Below are 23,498 nucleotides of genomic sequence, written 5' to 3'. Positions count from 1 at the left end.
GGAAGGAAAAAAAATAAAGAAAAGAACGTTGTCTTTTCAGAAAAGACCGATAAAACGGATAAAATTCAACCAGGGAATCCTACAAAATCTTACGAAAAGGCAGAAGCTTTCACCCACTGTAAAACGCTTCTGTCATCTAATAAAATTTGTTATCAAAAAAAAAAGTGCTCTCTGTTTCCTGGCTTCTTTTATTTTTTTTTTTGCCACCGTAGGCTAAGAGATACAGAAATTTTTAATAAGTTAGTACTAGGCTTGTACTGAGAACTGCTGCATCGTAATTTGGGCTTCTAAACGTATCTCGTTCTAAAGGCAACTTTAAGCTTTGGGTTTCATTTGCTTTCGCGGTTTCTGCCCTGCATTATGGCTAAAGAGTTACTTCCCGACTCAAACTTACTTTTCTGGCATGATAAAATGCAGCAGAGACCACAGCTCTCTTAGGGAATTCTGAAGGGGTGTCCCGGTGATGAGCAGGCGGTGGTTAGACTTGAAGTCAATCAGTGTCTTGTAAAGCAAAGAATCATCGTTCTTCAAGCGATGGGCTTCATCCACCCCTAGGAAGGCCCAGTTGATGCTTCCCAGAACGGTCTACAGAGGAAAAACCAGATAGGGTTACAGTAGAGCAATGAGGTAGGCCGTTTTAGGGGAGCCCTTTACATCTGGCCTGGAAGACTTACATCTGTATTTCAAGTGTGAGAGGTTGTGACATACCAAATATCAGAATAGCAGAGTTTGGAAAGGACCTTGGAGGTCTGCTAGTCCAACCCCCTCCTCAGGCAGGAGAACCTGTACCATTTCAGACAAATGGCTGTCCAGTCTCTTCTTAAAAGCCTCCACTGATGGAGCACCCACAACTTCTGAAGACAAGCCGTTCCACTGGTTAATTGTTCTCACTGTCAGGAAATTTCATCTTATGTTGCTTCTCTCCCTGATTAGTTCCCATCCATTGTTTCTTGTTTTGCCTTCTGGTACTTTGGAAAATAGGTTGACCCCCTCTTCTTTATGGCAGTCCCTCAAATATTGGAACACTGCCATCATATCTCCCCTACTTCTTCTTTTCATTAGGTAAAGGTTCCCTCGCACATGCATGCTAGTCGTTTCCAACTCTAGGGACTGGTGCTCATCTCCGTTTCAAAGCCGAAGAGCCAGTGCTTGTCCGACGACGTCTCCGTGGTCATGTGGCCGGCATGACTAGACGCCAAAGGCGCACGGAACGCTGTGACCTTCCCACCGTAGTGGTCCCTATTTTTCTACTTGCATTTTTACGTGCTTTCGAACTGCTAGGTTGGCAGAAGCTGGGACGAGTAACAGGCGCTCACTCTGTTACGCGGCGCTCAGGATTCGACCCGCCAAACTGCCGACCTTCTGATCGACAAGCTCAGCGTCCTAACCCACTGAGCCACTGCGTTCCTAAAGTCATTAGGCTAGACATACCCACTTCCTGTAACCCTTCACATGTTTTAGCTTGTCAACCCCCCGCCCCGAATCATCTTTGTTGCTCTTTTCTGCACTCTTTCCAGAGTCTCTACATCTTTTTTATAGTATGGTGACCAAACCTGGATGCAGCATTCTAAGTGTGGACTTACCAAGGCTTTATAAAGCGGTGCTAATACTTCACGTGATCTTGATTCTATCCCTCTGTTTATGCAACGTAGGACTGCACTGGTTTTCTTGGCTAGTGGTACACTATATTCAACTACATTCAATCCAAGATAAAATTCTCCTGGTGGAGATATTTCAACTTCTCCATTTAGCTGGGCTAGCAAGATCTGCAAGCGATCTAGGGGGGATTCTTCTATTATGGACTGGGGATCACAATATCTCTGGAAGAAGTACTCTATCTCCACATATTTCCACCCATTAATAAGCTGCATAGAAGAAGGAGCAGCCCAAATGTGAACCCAACATGGCAGCTTACTGCTTCACACTGTTTTGTGAAGATGTTATGTGGAAATATTCCTCCCTACATCAAGGGTAAACAAAATTCAGCCCCACAAAGATCTGTAGTTCCCAAGTTCTCCATCACCACTCTGCCCACATCACAATCCTTGGAAACCTCTTGGAACAAGTCTTGGAAACAGACCCGCTTCTTCCCATAAAATTACAGTTGGAAAACACACCGAAAGTGTGGTGTGGAACTAAAGCAGGTGGAGGATAGCTTAGAAAGCAAAAGGTAATCCCCCAAACACCTTAAGAGCAAATACAATGCAAACGTTACTCATATTAGGTTCTTTGAATTCATGGCATTTTGATCACTGTCCTTTGCAACTTAATGCTCCCAAAACATTCCTGGCTAGCAGAAGACAGACAGACAGACACACAGACAGAAAGAAAGAAAGACCCACAAAGGAATGGATTAGTTCTCCAGAAGTCAACAGCAGCCAACCAACTATGAGAATCATTCTAGAACTTTCTGAAACATCTGACTCCCAGTAGCAGCCACCCTTTCTGAGCCAAAAATGCTAGTGCAGACAGAAGAAAGAAAATGGCCATGGTTCCGCTTTACTTCCAAGTAAAACCCTGCTTTGGCCCATGACCCACCTTGTCTTTCAGGAGTATCTCGTACGTTGTAATCAGCACGTTGAACTTCAGCCGTTTGGTCTGAGAGTGGACCCACTCATACTCACGGATCTGAAGTAAAACAAATAAACAGGTTGGTTGGTTTACCTCACCATTCCCTTAACCTTGTGTTTCTCAAGCGTGGCAAATATGTAGATGTGTGGATTTCACCTCCCAAAATTTCCTCCAGCCAGCAGAGCTAATTGTAACCACCTAATCATCCAATAGCTCTGTTATTTTTATACAAAAGCCTGATTCGCTTCACTCTCTTAAGCCAAAATGAAATTTGATTTCAGTTTAGCAATAGCACTTAAGACTGACATCCTGCTTCACAGTGCTTTACAGCCCTCTCTAAGCCTTTTACACGGTCAGCATATGGCCTCCAAACAATCTCGGTCCTCATTTTACCGACCTCGGAAGGACGGAAGGCTGAGTCAACCTTGAGCTGGTGAGAATCAAACTGCTGGCAGTCAGCAGAATTAGCCTGCAATGCTGCATTCTAACCACTGCGCCACCACGGCTCCTATCCTGTCCTGGGACAGCTGTCAACTGTAGTCTACTCAACAGGGTTTATTTATTTATTTATTTGTTTGTTTGTTTTTATAGACCGCCCTTCTCCCGAGGGACTCGGGGCGGTGTACAGAGGAAGGAAGAGATCCAACAGTGGATCTGAGCATCCAGGCAAATGTGGGCACAGCTCCGCATGCCAGCTACCCAGTACACGAGAAGTAAAAGGTAAAGGTAAAGGTTCCCCCACACATGCATGCTAGTCGTTTCCGACTCTACGGGCCAGTGCTCATCTCCGTTTCAAAGCCGAAGAGCCAGCGCTTGTCCGAGGACGTCTCCGTGGTCATGTGGCCGGCATGACTAGACGCCAAAGGCGCACGGAACACTGTTATCTTCCCACCGTAGTGGTCCCTATTTTTCTACTTGCATTTTTACGTGCTTTCGAACTGCTAGGTTGGCAGAAGCTGGGACGAGTAACAGGCACTCACTCTGCTACGTGGCACTTGGGATTCGACCTGCCAAACTGCCGACCTTCTGATCGACAAGCTCAGCGTCCTAACCCACTGAGCCACCGCGTCCCTACACACAAGAAGAGGACACTTTAATTTCTCTGCCCTGCACTCTGCAACTGGCTCGACAGATCTGTCCCAAGATAAAAGAGTCGGTCCTAGTCCCATTCATCCCCCTTCCTTGGCTCCAGTTTACGCACAGCGTTCCTGCTCATCTGATCTCCAATGTAGACAACCACGTTGATCTCCGGGGCCCAGATTTCAAATTCCCTCTGCCACGAGGTTAGGGTTGACAAGGGCACCACAATCAGGAAAGGACCGTAGAGCTGGTGCTGATAGAAGAGGCAGCAGAGGAAAGAAATGGTCTGGATGGTCTTCCCCAGGCCCATCTCGTCCGCCAAGATGACACTGTTGTTCCTGAGGAAGCAGACGAGCAAAGGGGTCAAGCCAGCCTAGCCGCATTTCACAGTTCACACAGCGAACTCCCCTTTCTAGGTGAAATGTTAATATATGTTGCAAATCCATGGATGACCGTCCCTATGCTCAATAAATAAATGATCATCTGAACCCATCAGCAAGATTACACTGCTTCAGGTCATCAAGGGGTGGGGTTACAGGGAGATTCCAAAACCTCTTTCTGGACTCTGTTTTCTTTGGAGGAGGGAAGGGGTCTCTGCCTGCCCTCACTTACTTGCACCAGGAGTGAGCCAACCAATTCAGGCCTTCCAGCTGATAGTCCCGGAGTTCCAGATTGTCCCCACCAATGTAGGACGGTTGCTTCTTCAAGGCCACAAAACGAGGTCTTTGCTTCAGCACCTGAAAACAAAGAGGTCCATCACTCACCCAGCTTCACAGACCTGTTGCTCGGAGGGGGGGGGGAGGGGGAGACACAGGTAGTCCTTGATTTACAAACACAGTGGAGCCCCAAAATTTCTGTTGCTAAGTGAGACATGTGTTAAGTGAATTTTGCTCCATTTCACAACCTTCCTTACCACAGGTCTTAAGCGAATCACTGCAGTTGTTAAAGTCAGTAACACAGTTTTTAAATGAACCTGCCCCCCCCCCACATCTTGAATATCCAGTTGGTTTGATTCCCCTCTGAGAATTGAATGATTTTATGCCTGTCACATTCTGTGACCTTCGGCATTTTGACCGGAATGCTGTGATTGAAAGTTGGCCTTATTAGCAAGCTTACAATGAATTACACTCGGAAAACATGCATTTGTGCTGTGTTTAATGCTCAAGCAAGTCTTGCACAAACTTGGTGAAATACACTTTGTTGCATAGCAGTCAGGACAGATAGAGGTGCTAGCAATGAATGTGCCTTGGGTTCCCTTCCATTTAGGTTCATGGGAACCAGGTGTCTGCTGTGGCTCAGGTATAAGAGAAGGTAAACTTATCACTTATCACTACGTACTTATCACTTTGGCCCGTGAAAGTTGCTTCCCCCCCCCCCCGCATTTGAATACAGGTAATCCTCGACTTACGACCACAATGGAGCCCAAAATTCATGTTGCTAAGTGAGACATTTATTAAGTGAATTTTGCTCCATTTTACAACCTTTCTTATCACAGTTCTTAAGTGAATCATTACAGTTGTTTATGTTAGTAACACAGTTGCTAAGTGTGCTTGTCAAAAGACCCAACAGGGGATCACCTGACCCCGGGACACTGCAACAGTCATAAAGATGAAACAGTTGCCAAACATCCCAATTTTGATCATGTGACCCTGGGGATCCTGCAATGGTCATAAGTGTGAAAAATGGTCATTAAGTCACTTTTCCAGTGCTGCTGTAACTTCAAACAGTCACTAAGGAAACTGTTGTAAGTTGAGGACAACCTGCACTACATACAAACTTCCTGTATTATCTGGTTGTATTCTATTAAGGAGACCAAGACATAATCGATATGGTCATTATATCATTGCTACAAGAAGAAGTATGAAAGTGGCCTAGGATTTTTGCACAGTACAGTAAATTATTTCGAATAATCAAAACATGGCTTGAACTGCCCCATCTTGCAAGAACATAGAGCTTTGTGATACAAAAGGAAGGGAGGGAAAATCTGCAAATGGAGCCTAATCCTCTTCTGGAGTTGCTAATTTTCGATGTGAAAAGCACAATATTTATTCTAATGGAATAAGGTCCTGAATTTGAAAGCATCCCTCTCCAATATGGAAACCTGGGCAGAAAAACACTCATCTCCCTTGATAACTTTATTCTCTGTCCGAACACACTACTATTTTGAGGGGGGGGAGAGAAACCTCTTTATTGGGATTTAGTACAATGTTTTTTCAATTATGCAACTGCTATGGTATATACTTCTATTGCTGTAAAGGTTGGATTTTTGGGGAAACAGCGCCTCCCCCTGACCAGAGGAGAATATAGGCCAGTGGAAGAACTCTTAACTTGAACCATGGAACAATCCTGCACAAGATCTTGCTTCCTGCTGTTTTTCCAACAAGGCAATTAATTATATTATAGAATATGGACGATTCATTTTAACAAATCCCCCGTTAAACACCAAAAGGGAATTTCAAAGTGAAAACTTCAGGTGACACAGCAAAAACAAGTTAATCTTTCTGTGCAATTACAATTTTACTTTTTTTAAAAAATATATAGATCTAAATACATATATTTATATTAACCTGTACATTGCACTGTCAGGAGGAGGGCTGAGAAGATATCTGACGATGCCTGACATCCTGGACATAAACTGATTCAATTCCTTCCCTCAGGATGGCGCTATAGGGCATTGCATGCCAAAACAACTAGAGGCAGGGATAGTTCTTTCCCCTTGTTCCATCACACTGCTGATCACCTAATTCTCAGTGTGGCCTAATGTCTATGTGTATTTACCCATGTAGTATGGCTGTAGTATTATTATTTATCCTTCTTGATATCTTCTTACTCTTTCCACTTCTCGGTATCATGATGATGATGATGATCATTCTGTTGCTTTGCATGTACACGAGTGCTTCTGCACTTCCTTGCGTGTCTAATCACACTTGGCCAAATAAAAAATTCAATTCAATTTAAATTGAGGCCAAAATGGGAAGAGCAATCTAACAGGTTGCCACAAAGAAGAGGGGGTCAACCTCTTCTCCAAAGCACCTGAAGGCAGGACAAGAAGCAAGGGATGGAAACTAGTCAAGGAGAGAAGCAACCTAGAACTAAGGAGAAACTTCCTGACAATTAGAGCAATTAGCCAGTGGAACAACCTGCCTCCAGAATCTGTTGAATGTTCCAACACTGGAAATTTTTAAGAAGAGACTGGACAACCATTTGTCTGAAATGGTATAGGGTTTCCTGCCTGAGCAGGGGGTTGGACTAGAAGACCTCCAAGGTCCCTTCCAATTGCATCTACTCTACTCTACTCTACTCTACTCTACTCTACTCTACTCTACTCTACTCTACTCTACTCTACTCTATTCTGTTCTATCCAATTCTGTTATTCTGTTAAACCAACCTTGCAGTCCCGAGTCGGCATGGCTTTGGAGTTATTCCTAATGTTGAAGCTATCGATACAGTACTGGAATTTTTTGCTGATCAGAGCTTCGTCTTCCCAGCTACACTCTGCGTAGGGAAGCCCCATCCACTTGCAAAGGTATTCTGGCTCATTAGAGCAGGACTTGCGGTTGTGAGCTGGACATATTAAGGTAAGGGGCAGAGGGAGAAGAGATGAAGAAATACACGGTAAGAGCCCAGCCATATCCTTAATGGGCACGACAGAAATGACAGGGATATTTGAGTACGGTGCTCTACTGTGTTGCAATCAGACATCTCTCTCAATTTAATTAAACAAAGCAGTTAAATCAGTCAAAAGGAGTGAGCTGCCTTACCTGGAAATTCAGTTCCAGGAGTTGGCGATTTGTTTGTTTTCACCGCTGTGCATGAAATAAGAAAAAAGCATCCATAAATGCAATGATTAAATGAAATTAATTGTTTTAATTTATATGCTGCCTTTTATTATGTTTTGTAACAATTCAAGGAGGCATCATCATCGTCATCATCATAATCTATAATACCATTAAATATCCAAATCTGCCTATCCCAGGTCTTTGGTAAGGACTTGATAGGTAGACAAAAATGCCAAATCCAGTCTGAACATCTGGCTGACTGTGCAATGATCAGTAGTAGTAGTAGTAGTAGTAGAGTTGTAAGGGACCTTGGAGGTCTTCTAGTCCAACCCCCTGCTCAGACAGGAAACCCTATACCATTTCAGACAAATGGCTGTCCAGTCTCTTCTTAAAAACTCCAGTGTTGGAGCATTCACAACGTCTGGAGGCAGGTTGTTCCACCGATTAATTTTTCTCACTGTCAGGAAATTTCTCCTTAGTTCTAGGTTGCTTCTCCACTTGATTAGTTTCATCCATTGCTTCTTGTCCTGCCTTCAGGTGCTTTGGAGAATAGCTTGACTGCCTCTTCTTTGGGGCAGCCCCTGAGATACTGAAACACTGCTATCATGTCCCCACTCGTCCTTCTCTTCCTTAAACTAGACATACCCAATTCCAGCAACCATTCCTTATATGTTTTAGCCTCCAGTCCCCTAATGCTATATCTAATGCTATATCTAATAATATCAAATGCTCCTTCCTGTTATTTCCTCCAGAACAACAACATTGTGAGGTTAGATTGGCTGAGGGAGAGTAACTGACCTAAAGTCACTCAGCTGGTTTTCATGCCTATGGGGGCTTTAATGTGTTTTCAAGGAATGGCTCTGGGGCCTGATGTGTTCTTAGAAAATTACAAATTGTGGCTGGTTGGAATCCAGGCCGTTTCTTAAAAGTGCAGTCAGCTGCCCAGAAAAAATCCCAAAACAGCAGCAGGAAACCAGGATGAGTGGTAGATGCCATTGGGCAAGGTAGACCCATGCAAACGATGCTTCAGATGTCATGACACAAGTACACAACCGCACTGGTTGCCTGTTCTGGCAGTTGGTTAGGGGTGCCTATCTCTCCAGGTGAACGGCCAGGGGCAGAACCACAGAGTGTAGGTGCCACATTAGAATTAGCGATCCAAACTTCCAGGGTAATTCTCAATATGCCCACAAGCTCAGCAAGATTGCCTAAGGTAGTTCTCAACCACAATTGACTTCAATATTTCCACTGAGAAACAAGACAAGTTTGGGGTAACTTTTGTTTCATGTTAGGCCCTTTCTTGCCACAGTTGTTAAGGGAATCACTGCAGGTGTTAAGTTGCTAACACAGTTGTTAAGGGAATCTGATTTCCCCATTGACTTTGCTGGTCAGAAATTCGCAAAGGGTGATCAAGTGACCCCGGGACACTGCAACCGTCATAAATGTGAACCAGTTGCCAATCATCTGAATTTTGATCACGTCACCAGAGGGGTGCTGCAACAGTCAGAAGTGTGAGAAACAACCGTCACTTTTTTCATTGCCGTTGCAACTTCAAACGGCCACTAAACGAATGGTTGTAAGTCAAGGACTACTTTCCTCCGCTTTCCTTCATTCTCAAAAAAAAAAAAACCTTTCAAAAGAAAATTGCAACTTTCTTTTGAAAACCTTAAACGCCCTCGGTTTTCAGCCATACAAAGCACATTTTCCCAAGATATACAGGGAGTCCTCAACTTACGACCACCATTTATGTTGTTAAGTGAAAATTTTGTTAAGTGAGTTTTGTCCCATTTTACGACTTTTTCTCGACGCATTCGTTAAGTGAATCCTTCCGTTCTTAAAATTGGTAATAGGGTCGTTTAAGTGAATCTGGCTTCCCCCCATGGACTTTGCTTGGCAGAAGGTCGCAAAAGGGGATCGCGAGACCCCGAGACACTGCCACCATCATAAGCGCCAGTCAATTGTCAAGCCTCCAAATACAAATCGCATGACCATGGGGATGCTTCAACAGTCATTAAGTGTGAAAAATGATCCTAAGTCTCCTTTTTTCACTGCCGTTGTAACTTCAGTCACTAAATGGGCTGGTGTAAGTCGAGGACTACCTGCAGATGAAGGATTGAACCAGAAAGACACCGGATGAATTTCTGCTTCTGTTCCAATGGACCGATTCACCTTTGACCCCAAACTCACCAATCACTCTTTCCACAATCTGGTACTGCTTGTTTAATTCAGCTGCCAGCTCCTGTTGGCAGTTGTAATACTCTACGTCTTCCGGAGTGACCTTTTCCAACCTGGGTACAAAACAACAACAACAACAAAAATAATTAGGGGATTTTTTTTTTTTGGTAACAGACGTATGAAGACTATTCTGAGCTTGCTATTCTACCAACCTTTTAGAAGCAAGGCTGGGCGCACCCCAAACATCTCTTATGAAATTTCAATTTTCTTAAATTGTTTACAAAACATGAGTGAATTGTTTTTCATTGGAAAAAAAGAGGATTTTTTTTAAAAAAGTTCCAAAACTAGTTTTTAGAAAAGTAAAAAGCTCCTGGAATTGAGGCCAGGTGGAATAGCCATATAAAACTTTGTGGGTGCTGTTTGAAAAAGCGGTTACAGCCAGTTTTCACTTGACTCCATATATACAGGAAAGGCTTCTGTATCTTTGGCAGCATAGAAAAAAACTAGTTTCCAAATGTCCAGTTTTAGGAGCAGAAATCAGGATCCTGACTACTAGAGACACAAAAGCTTAAACCCTTTCAGACATGAAACTGTGCAGCTTAGCCAACTTCTAAAGATAGGAGAAGGAGACAATTTGCTTATCTTAGAGTGATCGGTATCCGCAGGGGGCAAAGGCAGTATTTTTTTGCAAGGAGCTTGAGAGGGTTTTTTTTTTATTAAATCCATCTCATTGGAGTGTTTCTATCTAATCTGGTGGGGATCCATCAGTTTTTAGTACAGGTAGTCCTCACGACAGCTCACTTAGTGACCACTCAGTTACAACATCATTAAAAAAAAGTGACTTAGGACCATTTCTCACACTTACATGTGTTGCAGCATCCCCCTGGTCCCGTGATCAAAATTCAAACAGTTGGCAACTGACTCACATACAGAATGGTTGCAGTGTCCTGGGATCACGTGATCCCCTTTGGCAACCGTCTGACCAGCAAAGTCAATGAGTAAACCCTACACTTTACAAACTTGTAGCTATCTTAACTACTGAAGTGATTCATTCACAACTGTGGCCAGAAAAGTTGTAAAATGGGGCAAAACACTCTCCCGAATGAAGAAAAATCCTCGGTCGTGTGCAAGATGTCATGCCAGAATTGCAACTGCAATTACATTGGGGAGACGGCAAAACAACTGAGGACTAGGGTGCATGAACACAAGCTTGCTATTAGAAGACAAGAACAACATTTACAGGTGTGGGCACACATGGCTACACACAACCACATCTTTAATCTAAGAGGCACCGAGGCAATTGCCAGTGACAACACTAAAGGTGGCCGCTTGTTTAAGGAAGCTTGGTTTTCAAACCACTCCTCTATCAGCCGGCACATAGACCTCCCCCCTGCATACCAGGCACTAAGGAATTGGGAAGAGGAACAACGTGCGCGATATGAAGGCAAACAGCGCAAACATGCACAGAGTGCCTCATTGTATCAAATTCAAGATTGCACCAACACACGACCACCCTGCAATGTAGAACACAGTAAAGAAGAGCAACAACCATTTAGGACCTCTGGTATGAGAACACGGGCAATGACTAGAGCTATGGCTACAACACATGGAACTATCAGCAATTCACTTTTAACAACAGATACCCAGAGACAACTACATCCCCCAAAAACAGATGCGCGACAACTCAAAGGAATACGGCCGGCCTCAACAAACAGACCAGTGACGCACTCCATGAGCAGAGTGCAGACACCAACAGTATAAACGCGATCTCCCCACCCCAGTGTTCCATCCTGACGACGTTGGCAGTTAGGCAGCGAAAGCTTGATCTTTTAGCAATAAAACTGTTTTAGTTTTTCTTATTTAATCCCAGTGTTCATTTAGTTTGTGTGTGTATATATATATATATATATATGTATAAAATACACACACACACACATATATTTGTATATATATATATATATATATATATATATATATATATATATATATATATATATATATATATATATATATATATATATATATATAATATACATATATAATATACATACATAAAAAGTAAAGGTAAAGGTTCCCCCGCACACATGTGCTAGTCGTTTCCGACTCTCATCTCCGTTTCAAAGCCGAAGAGCCAGCGCTTGTCCGAGGACGTCTCCGTGGTCATGTGGCCGGCATGACTAGACGCCAAAGGCGCACGGAACGCTGTTACCTTCCCACCGTAGTGGTCCCTATTTTTCTACTTGCATTTTTACGTGCTTTCGAACTGCTAGGTTGGCAGAAGCTGGGACGAGTAACAGGCGCTCACTCTGCTACGCGGCACTCGGGATTTGACCCGCCAAACTGCCGACCTTCTGATCGACAAGCTCAGCGTCCTAACCCACTGAGCCACCGCGTCCCTTTCATACATACATATATATATGTATATTTTATATCTATACACATACACATATACATATACATATATATACATACATATACATATACATATACATACACACACACACACACACACACACACACACACACACACACACACACACACACATATATATATATATATATATATATATATATATATATATATATATATATATATATATATATATATATATATATATATATATATATAACCACAGGTTGAACTCCCATTTTCCATATAGGAAGCCCAGTTTTAATCCACATTCTTAGCAGAGCAGAAGAAAGAAAAGCCTACCAACTGTTGATATCTTCTTCTTTCTTCTTGAAGTTCTCCAGCTTCTTGAGACCTTTCACTTTCTGCTGCTGCAAGGAGTCCTCAGTTTCCCACGTGCTGTGGATATACGACCAACCTTTCCATTTAATTAAGTACTGCACCTCCCCTTCCTCCTTTTCTGGGTCAAAATCGGCACAGGGATCACCGTTGGCTTCTGTTGAGTAGACAGTGGTGGAGGCCCCAATGGCTGCCGAAGGAGCAGAGGTGAAAGTAGGTCAAACCTTGCAAAACAGTCTTGGCCCATTTGCTCCTATGGAGGGCTCCAGCCAGCTTAGCTGGACCCACTTCTAAGGAATTCCATTTCATTTCCCCTACTAAAAAGTTTCCCCTACTAAATTTCCTGACAGTTAGAACAATTAATCAGTGGAACAACCTGCCTCCAGAAGTTGTGAATGCTCCAAAACTGGATACTTTTAAGAAGAGACTGGACAACCCTTTGTCTGAAATGGTATAGGATTTCTTGCCTGAGCAGGGGGTTGGACTAGATGACCTCCAAGGTTCTATTCTATTCTATTCTATTCTATTCTATTCTATTCTATTCTATTCTATTCTATTCTATATTCTATATTCCATTCCATATTCTATTCTATTCTATTCTATTCTATTCTATTCTATTCTATTCTATTCTATTCTATTCTATTCCATAATTCTATTCTATTCTATTCTATTCTATTCTATTCTATTCTATTCTATTCTATTCTATTCTATTCTATTCTATTCTATTCTATTCTATTCTATTCTATTCTATTCTATTCTATTCCATTCCATATTCTATTCTATTCTATTCTATTCTATTCTATTCTATTCTATTCTATTCTATTCTATTCTATTCTATTCTATTCTATTCTATTCTATTCTATTCTATTCCATTCCATTCCATTCCATTCCATTGTGGTCAGCACTTAGCACTCCTTGAAAATGCTCTATTTTTGAGTGTGAGAGCATTTTTTCCCCAGTCTTTGTTGTGCTTTTCCATGGCTCTGAGGGTTTTCCCAAACATACTTATCCCAGAACTAAAAGGCTGGGTCTTTTCAAAGCCTTAAAGATCCTGTTCAGAAAACTGGCTTGAATGATTGGTTGGATATCAGGGTAACGTCTACAGAACTAAAGGCATTATACTGGCAAAGCCCTCCCACTCTACTCTTGATTTGGTACACACTCAGAAGTCTTTATAAGGTCAACACATTTCAATTTGCCTTGTTCAAGGCAACCCTCTTTTTTTGCAATACAAAGCTAGTTTTACAAGGCCTTGTTGGCTACTATAATGAAATTGCCAAATATTATACGTCCCTAATTCCTAAACTGGGAATTGTGCAAGCTGTACCAAAAAAGGAGAATATTTGTCAGTTCAGGGTCGAAATGAGGGGTCCTTAGTGCTCACTGAGCTTGGTGCTTTTCTTGCAGACATTTCATTACCCAAACTAAGAAACTTTAGCGTGGATGATATTACCTAATTTGAGAAATGAAATGTCTGCAAGAAAACCACCCAGCTCAGAGAGCACCAAGGACCTGTTTGCAAACTGGGTTTGCAGTCAGGCATTCTAGAAGCAAAGATGTGACTCTGGAAGGATCCAACTTGGAGAAGGCTGCTTTTAAACTGGATGCCTATCTCTACCAGGAAGAAACACTGTAGGAACATCTGAATCCCAGGAATATTTTCTTGCACTCACCTCCTTTCTTGCCGATTCTCTTCTCCAGCACTTTCTCAATGGTTTCGCTGTTACTCTGCTGCTCCTCTGCTCCTTCGCCTGTCATCTCAATCAAGTCATCTGAATCGGTCTCAAAGTCATCGTCTTCCTTGTAACTGTGCACGAGACCATGTACAAGGACAATTCAGGGTTTCCCTTCTGCTGAATGGGTTCTCCATGCAAATAAAGAGCGGGTTTTCCCAACCTTGGCAACTTCCAGACAGGTGGACTTCAACCCTTGTCACCAACAGCTGTTCTGACTCTGGAGTTCTGGGATTTGAAGTCCACCCATCTGGAAATGGCCAGGACTGGCCAAACACCAAACCAAAAGGATTATTTTTACAAGGCAGAAAGAGAGGTTAACATCTCCAAGCCTGTCTGTGCTTAAAGGGAAGATTCCTGATGGTAAGATGGCACAATGGTGGAATAGACTAGGGAGGTTGTGGGTTCTTCTCTGAAAGTGGACAAGAACTTCTCATGGGTGATTTAATTGGCTTTCCTGCCATTGTAGAGGATTGGATTAGACCAGCGTTTCCCAACCTCGGCAACTTGAAGATGGACTTCAATTCCCAGAATTCTCCAGCCAGCTCCAGGACATTGCATAATTTGGGTTCACACACTGAAGCAAGCTACGGTTTGCTCAAAGATGGCTGGCATGGTTCCGATAAATGAGACAATTCAAACAAAATGCAAGCATTGTTTATCTAAAAAGTCTTCATAATGAAACGAAATAACCCATAATGACATAGGTTCACATATTAATTTAAGGCATAATCAGGTTAGTTCATGCAATGTATGATGGCTGGGTTCAGACAAACAAACCACCCCACGTTGGCTGAGCATTTGTGAATCCCGTTCTAGGTTTTTCTGCCCTTACCTGACATTTTTGGCTGCTCGGCGCTTAGTTTGTCTTTTGGGGGTCTCATCTTCTTCATCATCATCATCTTCCTCTGATGATTCGGTTTTCCGCCGCCTCCTTGGACGCTGGGGTTTGCTGCTCCTTTTGGGGAGGGATTTGCTCGCTGCTCTGAAATGAAACAGACCAATCCAGTAGTACCGTAGTAATAGTGAACTAGCGCTTAGACTTATATACCGCTTCACAGTGCTTTACAATCCTCTCTAAGCAGTTTACAGAGTCAGCCTCTTGCCCCCAACAATCTGGATCTTCATTTTACCAACCTTGGAAGGATGGAAGGCTGCTGAGTCAACCTTGAGCTGGTCAGGATCGAACTGCTGGCGGTCGGCAGAATTAGCTTGCAATACTGCCTTCTAACCACTGCGCCACCATGGCTCAGTGGTTGTAATAGCAATTGAGCATTCTTCAACAGCAGACCAGGAAATCAACCCCATAGCAAGGCTAAGGTTACTGTTACCAGGTAAAGGATTCCCCTGTCCAGTCGTGTCAGACTCTAGGGCAGGGGTAGGCAACCTTGGCTCTTTGATGACTCGTGGGCTCCAACTCGCAGAATTCCTGAGCCGGCATGGCTCAGCTTGGAAACCTCTCCCTTTCCTCTCAGCATGGCTGGCTGAGGAATTCTGGGAGTTGAAGTCCACGAGTCATAAAAGAGCCAAGGTTGCCTACCCCTGCTCTAGGGGGTGGTGCTCATCTCCATTTCTTAGCCAAAGGAGCCAGCATTGTCTGAAGATGTTTCCGTTGCCATGTGGCCAGCATGGCTATATGCCAAAGTTGCACGGACCACTGTTACCTTCCCACCGAAGTGCTACCTATTAATTTACTAACATTTGCTTGCTTTCAAACTGCTAGGTGGGCAGGAGCTGAACCAAGTAACAGGAACTAACCCTGTTGCGCAGTGCTGGGTCTTAAACCTGAGCTGTCAGCTTTCCAGCTGACAATTTCAGCATCTTTAACTGTTGAGCCAGTTATTAAGACTGGGTTAGGATGCTGAGCTTGTCGATCAGATGGTCGGCAGTTTGGCGGGTCGAATCCCGAGTGCCGCGTAGCAGAGTGAGCGCCTGTTACTCGTCCCAGCTTCTGCCAACCTAGCAGTTCGAAAGCACGTAAAAATGCAAGTAGAAAAATAGGGACCACTATAGTGGGAAGGTAACAGCATTCCATGAGCCTTTGGCGTCTAGTCATGCCGGCCACATGACCACGGAGACGTCCTTGGACAAGTGCTAGCTCTTTGGCTTCAAAACAGAGATGAGCACCGGCCCCTAGAGTCGGAAACGACTAGCACGCATGTGCGGGAGAACCTTTACCTTTTTATAATAGCAGACCCTTGCTGTGCTGGACCTTCTCCTCCTTCTTACACTCCAATGAATTCAGGAGATCTCTACCTCAGCCACTTCCAAATGCTATACCACTGTTTTGTACTTTAAAAATGTTTCCACCCCTTTTGCCTCAGCAATGGTTCCTGTATATTTCAATCAAGGTCACCTTCCTTACTCTTGTTCTGACCTTGAAAGTTTTGCCATTATTCTGTCTTCCCACTAGGCCAAGCTTCCATCATTGCACCCCGAATACCCAATGGTGGAAGAACAGGGTTTAGAGTGGGGAAGAATATGAGGAACCGCAAGGAAGGATGCATCAGTTCTCTCACCTTTTTGAACCAAGTCTTCTGGATTTCACTTTCTTCACTTCTTGTTCGCTCTCTCCACTGGAGCCTTGATCTTCAACATCATCTTCGTCATCATCCCCAGATCCTTCCCTTTTCCATTTACCTCTGTGTTTATAAAAGTTGATAAAGAGTAATGAGCATTATGACTGTCATTATGATCCAATTATCAGGGTTGTTGTTACTTTTACATGCCAACTAATTAAATAGCCTCCCCCCCCAAAAAAAATACGTAAGGAAGCTCTAGATGTACAGAATATTCACCTGTTAGACAATTAAGTTATTAACTAGAGCAGTGCAGAAATAAATTCATAAAGAATGTGCAACCTCCTTAAAGCAGCTGCATCTTTTCTTGAGATGACGTGGCTGCCCTTTGCGGCAACCTGCGATTTCAGGAAAGGACAAGGCTGCTTTAAAGAGCTAAAAACAGGTGTTTGCTCCAAAGCACCATTCAGAAAGCCTCCCCCCCACCCCGCTTAGCTCTATTATTAACAATAACATCTGTTCAATTAACAGTAAGAAAAGCAAACAGCTTGGCTAAATACACACAATCCCATACTCAAAAGACCCCCTATTTGAAAACTTCTGGCAATGGAATGTTCTCAGAGCTGGGATATATATATATGTATAACAGAAATTGTTTCTTGCTGGTTTCCCCAACCAATTACCAATCAGACCTGACCTATTTAGCTTTCTAGTTTAAACCTAATTGTCCAGAAGTTATCACTTGCTGGGTATGTCTCCAAGTCTAATTACAGTTCCCAGCATTCAACTGATTTCACATTGTTGATACATGGGAGTAGAATTTGGCCTTTAAATCAAACGTAGACGATCAGCAGGTGACTTTCATTCGCTCGAATTGCAGTTCCCAGAGCTAAACCCATCTAGTGGTTGAGAGGTTGGACTGGGAATAGAGAACCATAAGTTCTAGTCCGGCTTAGCCACAAAGCCAGTTGGATGACTTTGGGCCGGTCCCTTTCTCTGAGCCCTAGGAAGGAGGCAATGGCCAACTACTTCCAAAAAACTTTGCCTAGAAAACTCCATGTCCTTGTCCATGTAGTCACCCAGAGTGAAGTCTGGGGAGAAGACAAACAAGGAAGAGCAAGGGATCCCGGCTTGACGGTGACGATGCCTGGAAGGTATGACAGCGTCACACGTGTGGTAAGGATCAGAATTAGTTCGAGCTGACAAACCGGTGATTATTTTTCTTGGCTGGTCTTTGCTTGTGTCTTCTGCCTCAAACCTCTCGTAGAAAACCACATCACCAGGATTTTTGGTAATTTTTCCAGTGGTGGAAATGCACCTCAAGTGATCTGGAGGTAGCCCTGAAGCAACAGCACCCACATTTGGGGCCTCAAGGTGGCTTGGAGAAGAGGCAAGATGATCTGTAATACCAGCCTCAGCTTTAGTACCATTGTTTCTTTGCACAAAGTTTCTGACTGTTCCTTTGGCAGGGGGTTCTATGTTTTCCTTTTTTTTGAGGGAAGATAGGAACGATGAATGGGACAGGAACACTTGGGCTTGAACTACTAACCAGAAGAGAGGACTTTCCAGGATTCAGAAAATAGTAAAATTTTCCTCCTTTGAACAGAAAGAAGGAACTCTTTCTATCCTCCTTTATTTCTTTATTCATCCAATTTAGAATGGTTTTTTTTTTTGCATCTGACTCCTTCAAGGTGGCTTCCAGATCAACAGTGAACAAGAAATGGACCCGTTTCCCCGCCCCACCCCACCCTTTTTTAAAAAAATAGCAGTCTTTCCCAATCAGGACCCTTTTGTTTGAAATTCATCAATCCCCTCGCAGCCAGGATAAGCACTGGTCACACTCTGAGATTATGGGATGTAGACATTCCCCCCCCCCCCCGGTTGAGGAAAGCTATTCTAACACTCTGCCGGAGCAGAATGTGTGACGGGTAAGGTTGCAACTAACACCTTGCCACTAGCGTTCCAACCATCAACTGCAGGCAATTGGCTTCAGAAACGAGGCAGAGTCCTCGTAACTTACATTTTTTTCACTTGCCTTGGCCCTCTTCTTTTGGGACTTTCACTTTCAGACTCGCTATGCCCCTTGAATGGAAACAGAGAAGGAGGGAGAGAGAGGGAAGGACCAATAAAAGAGGCTGCTGGTTGACGGCGGCATATTTTGCTGCAAATATTCTCGGCATCCATAAAAGGGGTTGGACACGCCTTGGCTGACACCCCAGATTTAAAGCCAACGCAGTCCAAAGGGAGACATTTACTACCACACAGCAAATAAATAGGCTAACACCCTTTCGGCCCAGGATCCCAACATTTCAGTGGTGTTGTGTTGTGTTTGTTTGTTTTTAAAAAAGAACCTCTGTTATATCGTGAACACAAATGGACAAAGGTACTTGAAAAAGAAACCCAAACTGAAGACAGACCATCAAGGAACAGCCAAACAGAAGGAAGAGGACCAGGTCACCGCTAATAGCAGCCACACGCCCGAGGCCTTCCAAGCGTAGCAGAAGACAGGATGCAAACTGCAGGAAGGAAAAATCCTGCTCACCTGTACATGGGCTCCCTCTTAAGGGGAGGATCAGTAATGTGGGGTCCTTGGTGCACTGATGATGTTACCTGGTTTGGTAATGAAACGTCTGCAAGAAAACAAGCAAGCTCAGAGCGCACCAAGGACCCAACAGTTCAACCCTGAGCTACAAATACTCTCTTCTGTCAGTTTAGGTGACTGCCATACCTGGCTTTCAAAGGCACATCATGAGTAACACTCCAAAAATTATGAGGGACCAGGAGCAACTCTCTCCCCCGCCCCCCAAAAATGGGAAAGGGCTGAATAAACACTTCTAAAATTTCATTTCAATTTAAAATCATATAATTTCCATTTCATACTTTCCAAATCTTTTTTTTTTGGATTTAATAGCATTAGTAAGCCACTGAGAATCTTCCAAATACAGTGGGTAGGAATCCATTGATTAATTACCTGAGACAGGTAATTAATATATGCAAAAAGAAAAGAAAAAAAGAGAAAGAGGAAGAAAAGGGGACGGGAAAGCCTTAAAATCCATTTTCTTTTATACAAAATTACTCTAATGATTACATATATTTAGTAGATCTCCTTATACAGTTAAACTATTGGCACATCATTCTGTTCACTCACTAGTAAGGAAAAAGAGAAACTATACACGACAGCTAAATGCCCATAAATCTGGATAACCTAGTCTCCAAGTAATGAGTTGCCCTACTGACGGACAGCTCGTTCAGTGCAAAATGGTGCTCAGAGGCTGGAATGTGAAAGAGTGAGATTTGCATGACATCTTGCATGCAACGATTCTCACAGGTAACAGGGCGAAAGACAGCATACTGCTGCTGAACAAAGCCTCGGCCACAAAAATCTGCTTGAGACTGAGAAAAAACACACTTAAAAATTGGAATCTTTAGTCGTTTCTTCCGTTTTCTTTCCCTATGGGAAGAAGGCAACATTATTTCAAATGCAGGTGACAAAAGAGTTAAGAAAATGAGTTGCTATGTTAGATGCAGGGATCCAAGTGTATTAGAAACCAGTGAAGAGGCTAAGAAGATGCTTGCAGTCAAAATTACAAATTATAAAGACTCTCATCTGTCACAAAGCTGCTGCACTGCACTGGCCCATCCTCCACCAGATCCAGATGACAGCTTCATTACAAGAGCCAGATGCTGGCATGGAATTATCGGGGCTCGCGATATCCCTTTTGTAGTTGTACAAAAGCTTTGCCTCTCTGGTGCCCCCAACCTTTGAGGAGAACTTCCTTCTCTCCTCCTGGCCATCCGCATTTCTAGCCCTTTGGGGGCAGAAAAAAACAGTGCCAAGTACTCATACACCACGTGTAGCCATAATGTGGTTTGTTATTTAACTGTTTAAGATAAAGGTAAAGGTTCCCCCACACATGCGTGCTAGTCGTTTCCGACTCTAGGGGCCGGTGCTCATCTCCGTTTCAAAGCCGAAGAGCCAGCGCTTGTCCGAGGACGTCTCCGTGGTCATGTGGCCGGCATGACTAGATGCCAAAGGCGCATGGAACGCTGTTACCTTCCCACCGTAGTGGTCCCTATTTTTCTACTTGCATTTTTACGTGCTTTCGAACTGCTAGGTTGGCAGAAGCTGGGATGAGTAACAGGCGCTCGCTCTGCTACGCGGCACTCGGGATTCGACCCGCCAAACTGCCGACCATCTGATCGACAACCTCAGCGTCCTAACCCACTGAGCCACCGCGTCCCTTTTCTTCAACTGTTTGGGGAAATGCAAATTCATAACAACTCAAAGGACAGGTTCGTACATCATGCTAATCCAGGACTGAGGAACTTGCCCCAAAACCTTCTTTCATCCTACCACATAGGCCATATTCTGCACACTTTCCTCCCATCAAGGAATCGTTAAGGTCAGATTCTCACACTTTCCTCCCTTAAACAAGGAACTGTTAAAGATTCCTAGAAGCGCCCTCATTAGATTCCTTAAATAGCAAAAGCAGCATTTACAGACTACAATTTGGCATAAGCAAAATCCCATCAATTAAAGCAGGCCCCCTCTGCCAAAGTGAAGTTTGTGCACTGTTCCTTTTCCCATCAGAGTCATCAACTCTTTTCTTTTCAGAAGGAAAAGAGGCACCCTTTTTTATTTTTACATTATTGTGCGGTATTGCAATGCTTGCTGTGAACTACACACATGTTTTTCTTTTGCATAAGGCACAAATAAAAGCTGTATTGCCGGTTGCATTGCCAACAGAAATATCTAGAAGAACAGCAAATCCAATGTTTGCAAAAACCACATAATAGTGTAAAACAAAAGACAAGGGACAGGACTTACCTGAGCTCCTAGTGGATGCTCTTGTCTGCAGTGGAGATCAGAGGATTGGGTGGGTGTGACATCACCAGCCCAGTGCATGCTGAGCTGTTGTGACACACAGAAGAGGGCCACTGAATTTGGCATTTGCAGAAGTTGGAAAAAGGACTTTCGGGTGGGAGGGCAAAAGAATGTGGACAGGGTAGCCCGCATGAAGCTCTGAACAAGTAATAGACATGGAGGAGAGCGTTGGCTCTACTTGTTCTTTTCCACCTCCCATCTTAACCCCACAAGCTGGGAAGACTGGAAGATGAAGGAGACACGGGCCAAACCACTGTCCAAGATGGAAGATCGCACAGGATCATAGGAGAGAAGGGGAGAGGAGAACCACAGAGAGAATGGAAGGCAGAGCTGGCTTGAGTAACACAGCTGGAAGGAGGATCTGTTATTGCCAAGTTGCTCTGAGAATAAAGAAGCTGATTAAAGGCTGCCCTACAAATCAATTTCAAATTTTGCCTCTGCCGGGGAATTCAGTCGCTAAACTAAGACAAGCCTCTGCTTCTATGTTATCTCAGATAACCTCACAAGAGCCTTCCCAAACTTGGTACCAACAGTGGATGCAGTATTTTGAGCACCATATAAACTCTACTAGTGATAACAATTCCTGAAGTATTTTCTATTCACTAGAAAACCATTTTTTTATTAACCTGATTGGGTTTCTTCATTGAAGCTTCTGATTTTCCCAGTTTCTGAAAGAAAACAGTTTTTGAATCCAAAGATTTCAGGAGATACCAAAGCCTTTGCTCAAAGTGGGTAGAACGTCTATTCTGAATATCATGGAAGATCCATTGATATTCTACTTTCTGATGCAACTAATGACTAAGTATCTCTAAGTATCTCTATCCAATCTGAATCTGTTATGGTCTCTTTTAAGAGACATGGAATTGCCCAAAAAATCCCAGGGTTTCTACCTTGGAAACAGCATCAAGAATTCTGATCAAGAGACTCTATATTTTCCCTTACAAGAAAACTACAGATGAGTTTTGTTTGGCTTACATTTAAGAGCAGAGAAATTCTTACCAGATTAATTAAAGTCTTGTGCTACTATGCTTCTGTATTATATCATTATCTGGATGGATACCGAAGCAATAGCAGGGCAGATATCTGAGAAACTTTTGAATAACTAAAATATGAGAAACAACCTGTGAAATTCTGGGTCACTATATACATATACATATGTACATACATATGTACAGACACACATGCTAAGTGGTGGACTGTCTAATAAACCATTATGGCCTGGCTCACTCACATTTTGCCATAAGCCAAGGCTTAATGCATGATTTTATCCAGTGCATGGATTATAAACCATACATTTTTTTATGATTGTGTTGACCATTAATGCTTACTGAACATTGACCAGAGCACTACAGAGTCCTACAAGATCTGTCTGTCTGTCTGTCTGTCTGTCTGTCTGTCTGTCTGTCTGTCTATCTATCTATCATCTATCTATCTATCTATCTATCTATCTATCTATCTATCTATCTATCTATCTATCAAGGAAAGATTTATACAAAAAAAATGTTACAATAAATTCTGGCTCAGTTCACACAATGACTAAGCCAAACATAAAAACAAATCACATAAGGGCTTGTTGTGAAGTTCAGTTGCACAAACACAGGACTGAGATCCAGAAGTATTGATTAGAAAAATGTGCCCTGGCCCCCAAAGGGAAAAAAGGATGGTAATAATTATAATCATGACAACGACAATTTAAAAACCTCTGAAGATTTCTGTTCTGTATTTTTCCCCTCAATGCGGTGGATCCAACCTGAACTGAAGAGAGTTTAATTCGAAGACAAGATGGGAAGGGCCAAGAGAATAATTCTTTCTGATGCAAAATGTTCAAATCTGGTGCCTTCTGCTAGGCACCTAAATCCATATATAGGCACCCAAGCATAAAGGGACCCACTTTTAGAGCACTCCTTAACGGGAGGAGCGGGTGCCGCTTGCCTTTTCAGGTGCTCGAATATAAATTTAGGTGCCTACCTTTGGACTTCCAACTTTAACATTTTCAGTCTGATTCTG

The 23,498-nt window shown here is 43.1% G+C and overlaps 1 protein-coding gene across 3 annotated transcripts in view; it reads right to left on the bottom strand.

Moving 5' to 3' along the window:
* CHD2 (chromodomain helicase DNA binding protein 2) overlaps positions 1 to 23,498 on the bottom strand; it is a 66,478-nt gene that overhangs the window by 26,490 nt on the left and 16,490 nt on the right. For all 3 annotated transcript variants that reach the window (XM_083371305.1, XM_083371303.1, XM_083371304.1), the window contains 12 exons: positions 18,627 to 18,688; positions 16,607 to 16,729; positions 14,923 to 15,072; positions 14,028 to 14,161; positions 12,319 to 12,544; positions 9,618 to 9,718; positions 7,413 to 7,457; positions 7,040 to 7,215; positions 4,264 to 4,388; positions 3,773 to 3,989; positions 2,539 to 2,628; positions 395 to 585 (listed from right to left, as the gene is read on the bottom strand). In XM_083371305.1, coding sequence (XP_083227431.1) covers positions 395 to 585; positions 2,539 to 2,628; positions 3,773 to 3,989; positions 4,264 to 4,388; positions 7,040 to 7,215; positions 7,413 to 7,457; positions 9,618 to 9,718; positions 12,319 to 12,544; positions 14,028 to 14,161; positions 14,923 to 15,072; positions 16,607 to 16,729; positions 18,627 to 18,688 — 1,640 coding nt within the window. The remainder of the gene's footprint in view (positions 1 to 394; positions 586 to 2,538; positions 2,629 to 3,772; positions 3,990 to 4,263; positions 4,389 to 7,039; positions 7,216 to 7,412; positions 7,458 to 9,617; positions 9,719 to 12,318; positions 12,545 to 14,027; positions 14,162 to 14,922; positions 15,073 to 16,606; positions 16,730 to 18,626; positions 18,689 to 23,498) is intronic.

The sequence above is a fragment of the Vipera ursinii genome (assembly GCF_947247035.1).
Source record: "Vipera ursinii genome assembly, chromosome: 11".
Lineage (NCBI taxonomy): Eukaryota > Metazoa > Chordata > Lepidosauria > Squamata > Viperidae > Vipera > Vipera ursinii.
Note: the sequence above shows the minus strand (reverse complement) of the source record. Positions and strands in the feature narration are given on the sequence as shown.